General features: G+C 38.6%; 1 protein-coding gene across 21 annotated transcripts in view; it reads left to right on the plus strand.

The window, feature by feature from the left end:
• Positions 1 to 12,339, plus strand: part of NRXN3 (neurexin 3) — a 1,439,541-nt gene that overhangs the window by 638,217 nt on the left and 788,985 nt on the right. For all 21 annotated transcript variants that reach the window (XR_011504710.1, XR_011504711.1, XR_011504714.1 and 18 more), the window contains one exon: positions 9,051 to 9,170. Coding sequence is in view for 16 of the 21 variants with exons in the window: in XM_070514127.1 (XP_070370228.1) it covers positions 9,051 to 9,170 (120 nt within the window). In the remaining 5 variants the exon portion in view is untranslated. The remainder of the gene's footprint in view (positions 1 to 9,050; positions 9,171 to 12,339) is intronic.

Here is a 12,339-nt window from a genome sequence, read left to right on the forward strand (position 1 = left end):
CCTGACTTCAGAGAAGGCCCAAGAGCCGGCCCTGCATGAGGTGGAGACTATGAGACTGTGTGTGAGCTTACGATAACTGTCTGATGCTGCTGTGGCTGAAATCTGAGGTTGGCTGAGGGGATGCGATGCTGGGCACCAAAAGTGTCTGCTGCAAGTGCACACAAATATGATGATTTATTTACCCTCCACTTTCATTTCCAATATAAACTTTTAATCTTTTTTGGCTTTATTAGTAGCTTCTATATTCTTGTTCTAGACTCTAGTCTACAAAGAAATTAAAGAAAACAAAGTGAAGTCAGGTCCTATATTTCATTAACCCCCCCAAATTAGATTTTCTGTTTCATATTTAGCAGTAGTCTCCCATTTTCTCCATGTCCTTTACCTGGTGCCACCTTATTCCTCCTCAAATCCCTGGACTGGGACAACCGAGGGACATACTAATGATGAAGCTGTGAGAACAAGTGAAACTCAGTGGAGAGATTTTGAAACAAATTGACCAGAGGTTGAATCCATTAGCTGTGTGACTTTGACCTTGTGAACTTTGTTCTGCCTCCTTATTTGTCAAGCTGGGGTAAACTGTATCAGCTTCATATTACAAAACTAAGTAAGATCATGTGTGCAGAGCAATTGGTACCTCTTTCATCCTTATACCAGTTTCCCAGAAGGCCACATTTTCTTCTGGCTGGGAAAAATATTTATTTAAAAGGAAAAGTAGTGCCTGTTTTATTTATATCTGCTACCTGGTGTCTTTTAGCTCCAAATTTGTCCAGTTCACTCAACTGCCAAAATGCAATGTGCAGCTCTCTTCTGCTCCTCTTTCTTTTCTTCCTCCACCCTCAATAAATTAATAACTTTACTCTGTCATTTATTTATTCATCCTTCTATGTCCTCCCTTATTAACTCAACTGTATGTATTTATTACTTTACTGAATACCTTTTTGAATTGGTCCAATTCATTCTATCGCTAAAATGTAGTTTATAACTCTCTTCCACTCCCCTTCCATTTCTTCTTCCTCCCTCAACCTGTCTAATAATTTGCTATTTAATTCTTTCAATTCTATTTATTCATTCACTAGTTTTTTTTCTAATATGTTGAGTACCTACTTGCTGTAATGTACTTTCCTTAATTATTGGGGATTACAATGGTAGCATGTTCTCCCTCAAAGGGCATAGAAGTGGAGGCAATGGATGTAAAAAAATATCTGCAATATGGGGGGGCAGAGTAATAATTTGAAAAATAAAAGTACAGCTGAATTACTGGAGAGGTGTACACCTCCAGCTGGGAGGGTCAGAGGGGGTGGAGAAGGGATGGGTGGAGGTAGAGAGGTTAGGAAAGTATGTGAAAGAAGACTAATGGAAGATGCATTATGCCTTTCTTAATTTCTATTTAAAGCAAAATATTAATTATTAGGATTAATTAATAGACTTCAATTCATAATTGGAAATTTTGTTTGTTTTGTTTTTAAAGATTGGCACCTGAGCTAACATCTGTTGCCAATCTCTGTCTTTTTTTTCTTCTTCTCCTCAAAGCCCCACGGTATATAGTTGTATGTTCTAGTTGTGAGTGCCTCTGGTCATGCTATGCGGGATGCCGCCTCAGCGTGGCCTGATGAGTGGTGCCATGTCCGCGCCCAGCAACCAAACCAGCAAAACCCCAGGCTGCTGAAGCAGAGAGCACTAACTTAACCACTTGCCACTGGGCTAGCCCCCATAATTGGACAATTTACAGTGGAACAGACTTGTACTGGAAATTTAATACGAGGATGTTAGGGAAGCAGATTCTAGTGCAGATCCTGTTAAAATCTCTTTAGAGGCCAGCCTGGCATCAGTGTTAAGTTTGCATGCTCTGCTTCAGCTGCCAGGGGTTCACAGATTTGGATCCTGGACGTGGACTTAGCACCACTCCTCGAGCCATGTTGTGGTGGCATCCCACATAAAATAGAGGAAGATTGGCAGAGACGTGAGCTCAGTGACAATCTTCTTCAGGCAAAAAGAGGAAGACTTGCAACAGACGTTGGCTCAGAGACAAGCTTTCTCACACACACACACACACACAAAATCTCTTTAGCTCAGTTTCTCTGTATTTGAGAAAAGACATTATGTATTTAATATATTTTAGAAAGTTTTTTTAATCAAGAGTAGAATCAATATCCACAAAAGCATTTTTCTGCCTATCCCTGAGCAAATAGCCCTCATCTCTTGAAAAGTAGCTTCATGGAGAGAGATTATTACAAGAAATCTTGAAATTGTCCTCAGCTCATCACTGCTAAGCAAGGCTATAAATTTATGGCTTAAGGTAGAGATTTGGCAGTAAACTGGGGACAGTACTCTTTCTCATCTTTGTGGAGTCATTTGTTCCTTTGGAGATATATCTGTTCCAGGTTCATTCCATTTCAAAATTGAGATGCTCCATTCTTCTAGCTGAGATGAATAGGTTCATTTTACTCTGTGATCATGGTTTAGAGATTCTATTGAATGGGCTGCCAGTGTTTGCTTTGTAATGTTAAGAGTATTCCTTGTTCCAATCCTAAGCATGGGCTAGAGTATTTTACAGAAACCATGCAGGAACAAAGAAAGAGAGAGAGAGGGAGGGAGAAGAGAAGGTGGGAGGGATGTGGGGAGGAAGGAAGGAGAAAGAGAGACAGAGACAGAGAAAGAAAGACAGCAGCAGCCCAACAACCTTGCCTTATTAATTGGCAATGGTGGCCTAAGGTGCAAATTAACACTGTACCAACAAAATCATGTAAGAAATAACCTTTGATTCACACTTCTCAGCAGTGGGAAGTTGCCAGGAGATAGTACCAAGTGTGACTGATGCTAATAGGAAAGACGAAAATAACAAAAGTGAATTCCCCTGGCTAATAGGATCAACCACGTCTTACTTTTTCTGGAATTTTTCCATTCTCATTTGAGTGTGCCTCCTTCCACTCAGGTTCTCAGACCAAACCTAGGAGTCCTATTGATTCCTTTCTTTCCCTCTCCCACTCTCAATCCATCTCCCAAATCAATCTTCAAGTACTGTTGACCTCACCTCTCAAATACCTCCCAGATCTCACCACTTGCATTTCTACTGCTACTTCCCTAGTCCAAGTCACTGCCATTTCCTGCCTTTAACAGCTTTTAAGTACATCTCTTTGTTTCCATCATTGACCTCTTTTGGTCCAGTGCACCCATAGCAATCAGACTGATTTTTAAAACTTAAATTGGATCATCTGATTCCCTTGCTTAAAACCTCCCGATGGCTTCCAGTTGCATTTAGAATAGCATTCAAGTTCTGTGCCATGTTGTCCAGGGCCTCCTGTGATCTGGCCTTTGCTTACTCTACCACCTTCTCTCCTACCATGCCTCTCTTTTGGGCTGTGTTCCAGCCATATGGGCTTCTTTTTGTTCCTCCAACATGCTAAACTATTTCTGGGCTTCTGTTTTTGTTGTTTCTGTTGCCTCAGAGGTTCGCATGTTTGGCTCCTTCTCAAACATACCTCCTCAGAGAAGCCTTCTCTGACCATGTCACATAACAGCTCTCCATCCAACCAGGTACAGGGAAAGAATAGAGAAGTCACCTCAGAGAGGCCTTTCTGGAACAGTCTATCAAATAGCCAATCCTCCATTCCCACTGCTCATCCCAATTACTTTTCATCATACTCCTTGTTTTATTTTCTTCAAAGAACTCAATTCTATCTGAGATTCTCTCATGTTCTTTAATTTATGTATTGTCCTTCATTCTCCCTCACCCCAAACCAGACTGTAAGCTCTGTAAGAGCAGGGACCCTGTCTGTCTTATTTACCTCTTCATCCTCCACACTAGAATAGTGCCTGGTCCCATGCCGATGCTCAATTAATATTTGTCAACTATATGAATAGACAGTCTCTGTGATACACTGCCAGAGGGTAGTAACAGTACTCTATTAGCACTGGAAGGGTGGAGTACAGGATACAGAAAGGGATTGGCAGCCCTTAGTTGAACATGTTGTATGTGGCAGGCTTGAGGATAGATTTACTTATTCAAGCCCAATAAGTATTGGTGGTGTTTTTAGTGGGTTTTTAACTAGAAGCAGAATCTCCAGGAGGGTGCATGTGCTCAGGTTGAATAACCACATCACTAGTCTTTCTCATACATCTCACTGGGAGGCTTCTTAATAGAAGACTTCCAGAAAGCTTCCTATGCTTTTCAGTTCTATTGTAGGAGGGATGACAGCTCTTCCTGAGGCTTGAGGACTCCAGTGAGAATGAAATGATGTATTTGAAATGTTTCACCAAACTGGTTCATAAGTAAATATGATTTAAATTTTTTTTCAATGAAAATGAATGCCTTTGAAAAAAATGTTTATAAAACCAAAATAAAACAAAACACCTCTCACTCTTTGTTGGGTTGTCAACCCAAAGAAAGCAACCAGAACCTGAAATTTTCTTCGGACAGAAAATAAATGCTTCTTCCCTATTTCCCTGCCACCTTCCTTATTCTTTAGTCTCAATCTTTTTTCCTCCTCACTCCTTTTACTTGCTTAATCTATTCTCTCTGGGGAGGAAGACTGAGGAAATACATGGTGCCATAGGCTTAGTAAAATGGTTGTCACAGCTCAGCTAGCCTAACCTAAGGTGCCGGTGGAAATGAAGGTAAGTTTTCTCTTTTTATGTATTTTTGATGTTCTTTAAACCTAACACAGTCCATCATTTTGAGTATTTATTTACCATGTCTTTTAGATGTATAATCACTTGCCTTTCACTATCCCTTTCTCTAAGGGAGTGAATTTCATATTTTTCTGTGCGTTATAGGAATTTTGATTCATGTGAAACATAGCTCCAAGGGAAATACAGTTACTGTTCCTTTTCCCTTCTTGCACAACTAGAAAGAGTTTCAGGTAAAGCAAAGTGATTTTGGTACAGGTTTTGTCTCCTTAGTGCTTCTCCCTCACCCCAAATGAAACAAGTCTTCAAATGTTACCCATCCGCTCTTGGAAACAGCACTTGTGGTAGATGGAAGGAATTTCTACTCCCTGCATATGAGCAAAACCCTCTGGTTTAGTTGATTTGGTCAGGTCTTAGAAATATATTGACAAACTAATGTATATTGGGGGTATCTTTTAGTTTGACTGGTTATTTTGCTCCTGGAGGGAATAACAAATTTGTGTAGTATGAACAGTCTGCTAAAAAAAGAAAACACAACTAAGTAGGTTCAAAATAATTAAAATCCAAATTCCACCTTGTGGAGGTGTGTGTCTTTAACAATGCTCGAATATAGATTTTTCCCACACACTCCCATTCTCTATCTGCTGAAAGAGGGAACATTCTCCTAAATTCTTAGTGTTATCGTCCTCCAAGCAATCAGCAGTGATTTCTTTCCGAGTACTTTTCTCCTAATTTTTCATTATGATTTTATTCTTAATCCTGGCTTCCTAAAGAAATAGGACTTCCATAGGGTTACTATAGGCTAGGTCAAGAAAGCAATCCAGTCTGTGTCCTTCATCCATGATTCCGCATTCTCTATCCCCCATTCAGCAGAAAATTAGACCATCTCCTGTGAGACAAGCCTTAACTAAAAGAGACAGTGCTAAATGAGTTTGCACTGAAGCTAGATCAAGAGTGGGCATCTGGGTGGTATTACCCAAAGGATTCATTGAAGGCTGTTTGTTCTACAGTAACAAACAGTTCAACACGTCTACAGGCTTCTTCATCCCGGAAATCTTCAATTGTGATTTTGCTTCTTTGCTCAGTCACTCAGTCACGGGTGTCATTACCTGGGAAATTCACAGGGTGTCAGATAACTTATTAGGTTTCTGTATTTAGATCAAACAGTGATGATCTAAGCAGACTAAAGGGAAAAAAGGATTGTTTTGTGATCAATATTTATCACTTAAACTATAAAAGAAGGAAACATGCATCAATTATATGCATCCAATATGTACTCAATTGCACATCATACTTCTAGCTACTAAAAAAAAAAGACAGTGCAGGAAAATTGATGGCTTTGAGGTTTTCTTTTAAGTTCCCAGCAGTTCCATTTTAAATTTCAAATTTTAGGAAAACATTTTCTTCTTCTTCTCATCTGGACCATATCTTACTGACAGTGAAGAACTTTTTGCATTCATTATTTCATGGATGCTACTTCACTGGCTTTTCTACTTGAATCTGCCAGAAAAGTCTTTTCTAGACTAGATCCTCCTGCTTGTAAAAACCAACAGTTTGTATTTCAACTTTCATTATGTCTGCCTCTTGCATCACTTATCAATCCAGTTTTATGTTTAGGCTACAGATTAAATTTGCTCTTCTTGTCTATTCGCCTACATTTCCAGCCGAATTTAAACATCACTTCCCTTCTAATAGGATGAATTGACCTTTTGACTTGATTAAAGATAAATGCCATTGACTTTCCACTTTTGGAGACTGAGAGTTTTTTGGAAGCTCATTGAGATTTCTGTATTTATTGCTTGAAAGTGAATATTGAATAATATTCATTCCCCTGCCGTTTTAATGAGATGAGTGTGAATCTTTTTTTCTACTCTTAATGAGAATTATTGGGGTTAGAGGTATCAAATGTAACCAAGTGGTAGGGTATGAGAGGTTTCAGTTATTTTTTTCACATTTTTGGTCATAGGCCATCACATCCTAAAGTTTGAGAGTCAAATGGACATTTAAATATTTTTGTTTGAATCTGACTACAGTGGACATTTCAAGAACACCAGAAGAGCTGAAGTATCTGCAAAGTGTCATCATCATTAAAAACACATTGGGCTGAGGCAAAGCTTGCTTTACATTTCTGTGGCTAATAGGGCACTAATGTAGCGATGTCCTAAAACTGTGTTTGTGTTAGTATTTCTCCCTCTTATCTTATCCCCAATCATAAAAATTAAGTGATGTGCAAAAATTGCCTAAAGAACAGATGCCACCTATAGGAGACATTTAAATCGCTTGTATTTGTAACAGTTCTGCCTCCATAGCCAATATTTTCCACATCTCTCTTTACTTTCTTATTGAAGCATTTGCCATTAGAATAAAGAGGATAAAAACATAAAAAAGCAAAGGCAGATTTGTTTCTCCTGAGAACATCTGTTCTTGGTTCAAAGTACTCACATGATGTGGTCCATTTTCTCCCAATGCCCACGTAGTTTGCTGTCGTAAAGGCGACTGTTACATCAATCTTAGACCTGAATTTAATGAGATAATGAACAGTGCTATCTAATCAGTTGAAATGTAGGGAAAGTCCTGTTATAATGTATACATTTTAAGTAATATAAAAGGCAGGCATACTCACAAAGATAGGCTAAGATTGAATATAAAATGGTTTATTAGTATTTTTTTCCTAAGATTCATTGATTTTATGATATCATTATGTTTGGCCCACTCTAAGTTTCTTCACTGAGTTCTCAGGATTTTTGTGAATTCAGATTGCACTTGGGGTGTAGGTAAATTCTGAAAAATTTTCAATACAAATTATCTGCTGTACACATTATAATTAAAAGAAATCTTTCTGATTCGAAAGTCTATTTTTCAAGATGAAAATTCCCCCAAACTTCAACTGCTATCATAACTTTTATAACCAGCATTTAATAGGAATATTAATTACTCAAAAGTAAAGTGTACAATTTAAAGTCACCTAGTCTAAAAGATCTCTATCCAATTGATAATCTTTTTTATTTTCTTCCCTAAACAGTATATAATACCTTGAGTCTTAGGGATAGAGGAGGACGGAGAGTGGCTAATGAAAGCTATATAATAAAACTTTCAAAATTACTTAGATAAAAATGTATTGACCTTATATGATGGCTTCCAAAGAAATAAAAGCCTATGTAGACATCGATTACCCGACAAGCACTCATTAAAATACCTAGTATGTACTTGGCCATGTGCTCCTATCTGTTGGAGCCAAGTGTATCGTCTTCTGAAATATTTCAGATGCATAATATTCATAGGGATGTATTGGCCAGTTACATATTTCATCTTTTTTTTCAAGCTACTTCCAGAGATAGGGCTTTAAATATATTGATTGACTAATCCAGGAAGATTTAAGCAGCATCTTTCTTCATCGGCTCAACTGTCCACGTAGAGAGAGCAAATTTGGTCTAAATTCTCTGATTCTATGCAATCTTCTTTGTCTTTTAAATTTACGTCTCAGTTCAATGGTGAGGGAAACACGACATTTTCTCCCCTACTACTAAAAAATTGTTTTAGTGCCTCACTGTCCATCTTGCCAGTTTTTGCCCCTGGATACTATAATTCCTTGTTGTACCAGCTTCTTCCTAGGGTGCACTTGAACATCATCTAGAGCGTCTTGAGCATGGATCTTTTGAGACAACTTGGTTTATTCCTTTATTTAGTGGCACATTCTGCTGAACCTTCTTTTGATCTAAACAGGTTCAATTTTGGAATTTTACATTATTTCATTTTTTAGGTCTTTGGATCTTTTTGGAGGATGATGACCAATGAGATAAGTCTGGGGCCCCTTATATTCCCTTCAGGAGCATTATCTATAATGAGATTAAAACTTTGATGTTATAATACTGTGATGATTACTATTGTGATTTCTGTGGTCACTGAATTCTGGTAGGACCATGGGTGAATAAAAATGTCAAGCTAAGAGTAAATATTGCAGAACTCTCTCATCCAATTTGTGGATACTCTCCAAAAGCCAGACTGGTGTATTATGCCTAAATGAGCTAATAATTCTAAAAACGTATGATGAATTTCCTGTATCTTCAAGAAATTTGTCTCAAGTCTAAGACTTTGGAAAACAAAATGAGAACTGACTACTTTTTCCTGTAAATGTTCACTTACTGCCACTGGCATTTTAAAACCTTGTATCTCTAGATAAAGGAGTGCACTTATTTCTTTTACTACTTTCTTATTGTCCGTTATGTCTGAATTGAAACTTTTGCATTTGGGGACTACTCTGGAGGATTCTGTTGTGTCAGTGAAACTAGGATGGGTTTTGGTTGGGGGAGATAATTCTTCGAATGCTACTGGGTCATGTGCACCAGTGTGGCTTTGACGATTCTGATGCCTTGAGCACTACGTTTAGAATTGATTCTAACTTTGGCACTTACCACCATCTTTAGGCAAAGGACCTGAGACCCTGTATGCGGGGCAGAAGCTCAACGACAACGAATGGCACACCGTTCGGGTGGTGCGCAGAGGAAAAAGCCTTAAGTTAACCGTGGATGATGACGTGGCTGAAGGTGAGTACAGCTACAGTGAATTTGTCTCTCTTTGCTCACATAGTCCTCTCAGCCATTCAGTGAGCAAAGGGTTTTTTCAAAACCTTTCGTTTTGCTAAACAGAAGTCACATGTCACGTTCTCTGTTGACAAGCTCAGGTAAGGCTAAGAAGGTCTTCCTCTGTATTTTCATAGTCCCTTTTCATTGATCTGTATTATAGAATTTACCCACCACTGTAATTAGATAGATATTGATAGGTCTCTCTCCTTAGCTAAAGTATGCATCCAGAGGACACATGTAGAGTTCTACAGATTCCTCTATTATTCAGTTATTCAAAAATCACTTGTCAATCATCCTCTCAAGTGCCAGCGCCTTCCCTCAATGATATGAGTCACTCTTTAGTAGAGGGAGATGGATAAACAAAAAATCCAGAACATTACAGATTAAAGTATCTAGATCAGTGCATGATACTTAGAAAGTAGTGAACAATTATTCATTTGTTTAATCATTACTAATCGAGTGCCTACTCTGTACCAAGCACTGCTTTAGAAGGCACTGAGAATATGATGGTGAACCAAGAGCAAGTCCTTGGCCTGGAATTTACATTCTAGGAGGACAATGAATAAATGAACAAATCAATACAAAGGCAAAGGAACGTTCAGAGCCTCACACAAGTAGTACATATTTCTCGAGAACCTGTGATATGTCAGCAGTTTACTAGGGATTATAACCGATATCAGGAAGCAAGCAGACAACAATTACCTGTTTCCTCAAATAATGAACTGATTTAGTACATTAGATAGGTCTTAGAGTATTTGAAAATAAGACAAAGAACATATAATGAGATTCTAATTTTTGTGGGTAAGATTATAACTGTCAATCATAAGAGAAAAGTATCAATTTGGGCTGGAGAAATCAGGAGTAGTTTATAAAGGTAGATCTTCAGGCAGAATTTGATGGATAATTTAATGAGGTCTAGGGTGGAAGAGAGAGGGCATATCTAAGTGCATCTTACATGCTGCATCCTGTAAGTCTGCACTCTCTAATATTCCAGAGCAGTGTGTATCTCTTACACAGACTTCTTGTCCGTAAATGAAGGGAAAATTTGGCGCAGCAGGAGGTACCATGTGGAGCACTGCTGGTATCAGGTGACCTCGGTCCTGATGTTAACTCTCTGCAGGATGTTGGGAAAGTCACTTATCATTTTGGGGCCTTGTCAAATGAAGTCAGTGGCCTAAGTCATCTCTAGAGTTTCTTCTGTGAATAAGATAATCAGGTTAGAGTCAGGTACCCTGGAGTTTAATACAGGCATTGTCACCAAAATGCTTTATGCCTTTGAACGAGATATACTAAACCTCCTTTCCCCATCTCCTCATTTTTAAACTTGAAATTCTGCTATTGCTAAGGCCCTTTCCAGCATAAAATTTCTGCAATTTTGGGTCCTATAACTTAATTTTACATTCATGAGTCTGTCCTGGAGTCGGGAATTATAGTGAGCCATGTAGTATATGTGCAGGGAAGGGTGTGTGTGTGTGTGTGTGTATATGTTGAGAAGGAGAGTCTGTGGAGAGAGGAAGAGCATGAGGCATATATGCAGTGCCCAGCTGGCATTAGATCCTGGGTTGGCTGTCTCACACGTATCAACTCCTTTAATCTTCTATAATTCACCATTACTTTGCAAGGTAAGTGTTCTTATTGTCATTTTACACCAGGGGAACACAACACTTAGAGGGAGTTGTGTAATTAAGCTCCAACTCCTGTGTGATTTTACCAAATCAAGCACAACCCATCATAAGAAAGTGATTTTTCTTACAATGTAGGAAAAATATAATGGAATGGATTAGGGAGAGAGGGGGAAGACATTTCAGTAGGTAGACTACAACATTCGCTCTCCTTTCCCCCAAACAAAGACAAACAGAACCACAACTTTCCCAAACCCTCCAATTGTACGACGACACAACTTAGTAATGGGAGGTAATGTAACAATTCTGCATGACCGAAGGGTAAATTAGCTTTATGTAATACATATAAGCAAAGAAATGTAAAAATGATTATATGAAGCCACAGCCAGCCTGAGTTAATTATTCAAGGAATCCCCATGAGCTGATGGTGCACACAGTTGTACACAAAGGCGGCAGTAATGAGTCACACATGCCTTGCTAACTCCTCTGGGCTTAGCCCAGCAAAGCTGAGAGACGCTCTTCGCAGGATGTTTTGAACATCAGCCACTAGATGGCGACCTCACCCCAATCTCTCCCGACAGTGAGTCTCTTATTTTCATAGGAAACGATATACACTCTGAAAGCTATGGTCCTAAAGAACAGCAGAACTGAGGATGCAGTAATGTGTATTGTCTCCCTCAGACATTATTCTTTTATGGAAACTTTAGAATACAGGTAGTTAATAAAGTGTGCTTTCTTTTGCCACTAATTATTAAAAAACAGGATTAAAGCATGGAATGCCCAAGTCCTCCAGTAATTTGATATTTGAAATTAATGAAGCTCTTTCATTTTCCATCCTACCCCCTACTTTGCTGCTGATGGAAAAAAGGAGCCATAAGGATAAAGGAATTTTGGAGAAGAAAAGAGCTATTTTGCTTATGAGCTACAACCTTGGATGGCTTCATACCGTGATAAGGGGTCTGGGAATTTTAATTTTAGCTCACAGAAGTCATAAAATCAGGCAATGAAACTAAAATACCACACAGTCCTCAGATTATTGAGTAGTATCTTATTGGCTTATTGAGTAATCCCTTTCATGCTGTTTAAGGTTCCCTAGGGTGTCAAATTTTCAGCTAGTTTGCAGAAATGTGCAAATAATAGGTCAAACTCATAAGAAATCAAAAGCAAGGAAAGAAATATTTCTCACCCTAGTGGTTTTCATTTGTTGTAATGTAAATGTATTTCTGGAAAAGTGTTTAGTTCATTTGACAGTTAATAAGGATTGATTGGTTGAGCTGAATTTTTATTATTAAGAATAAATTAAAAGAACACCTCACTTGGGTTATGCTCCTCAGAACTGGGACCTAATGCTACATGAACCACCTACTCCATCCAGAACTTATTGCTAGTGCCGAAATTCACCCCTTTTCTCTACTCTGGTCCATGTCAACTCCTCCTTCTCCCTCCCTCACCCCACATAGCACATACAGTACCAACCTGTAAAAAGTCATTTTCCAAAGTTTTCCATG

The sequence above is a fragment of the Equus asinus genome, chromosome 7 (genome assembly GCF_041296235.1).
Source record: "Equus asinus isolate D_3611 breed Donkey chromosome 7, EquAss-T2T_v2, whole genome shotgun sequence".
Lineage (NCBI taxonomy): Eukaryota > Metazoa > Chordata > Mammalia > Perissodactyla > Equidae > Equus > Equus asinus.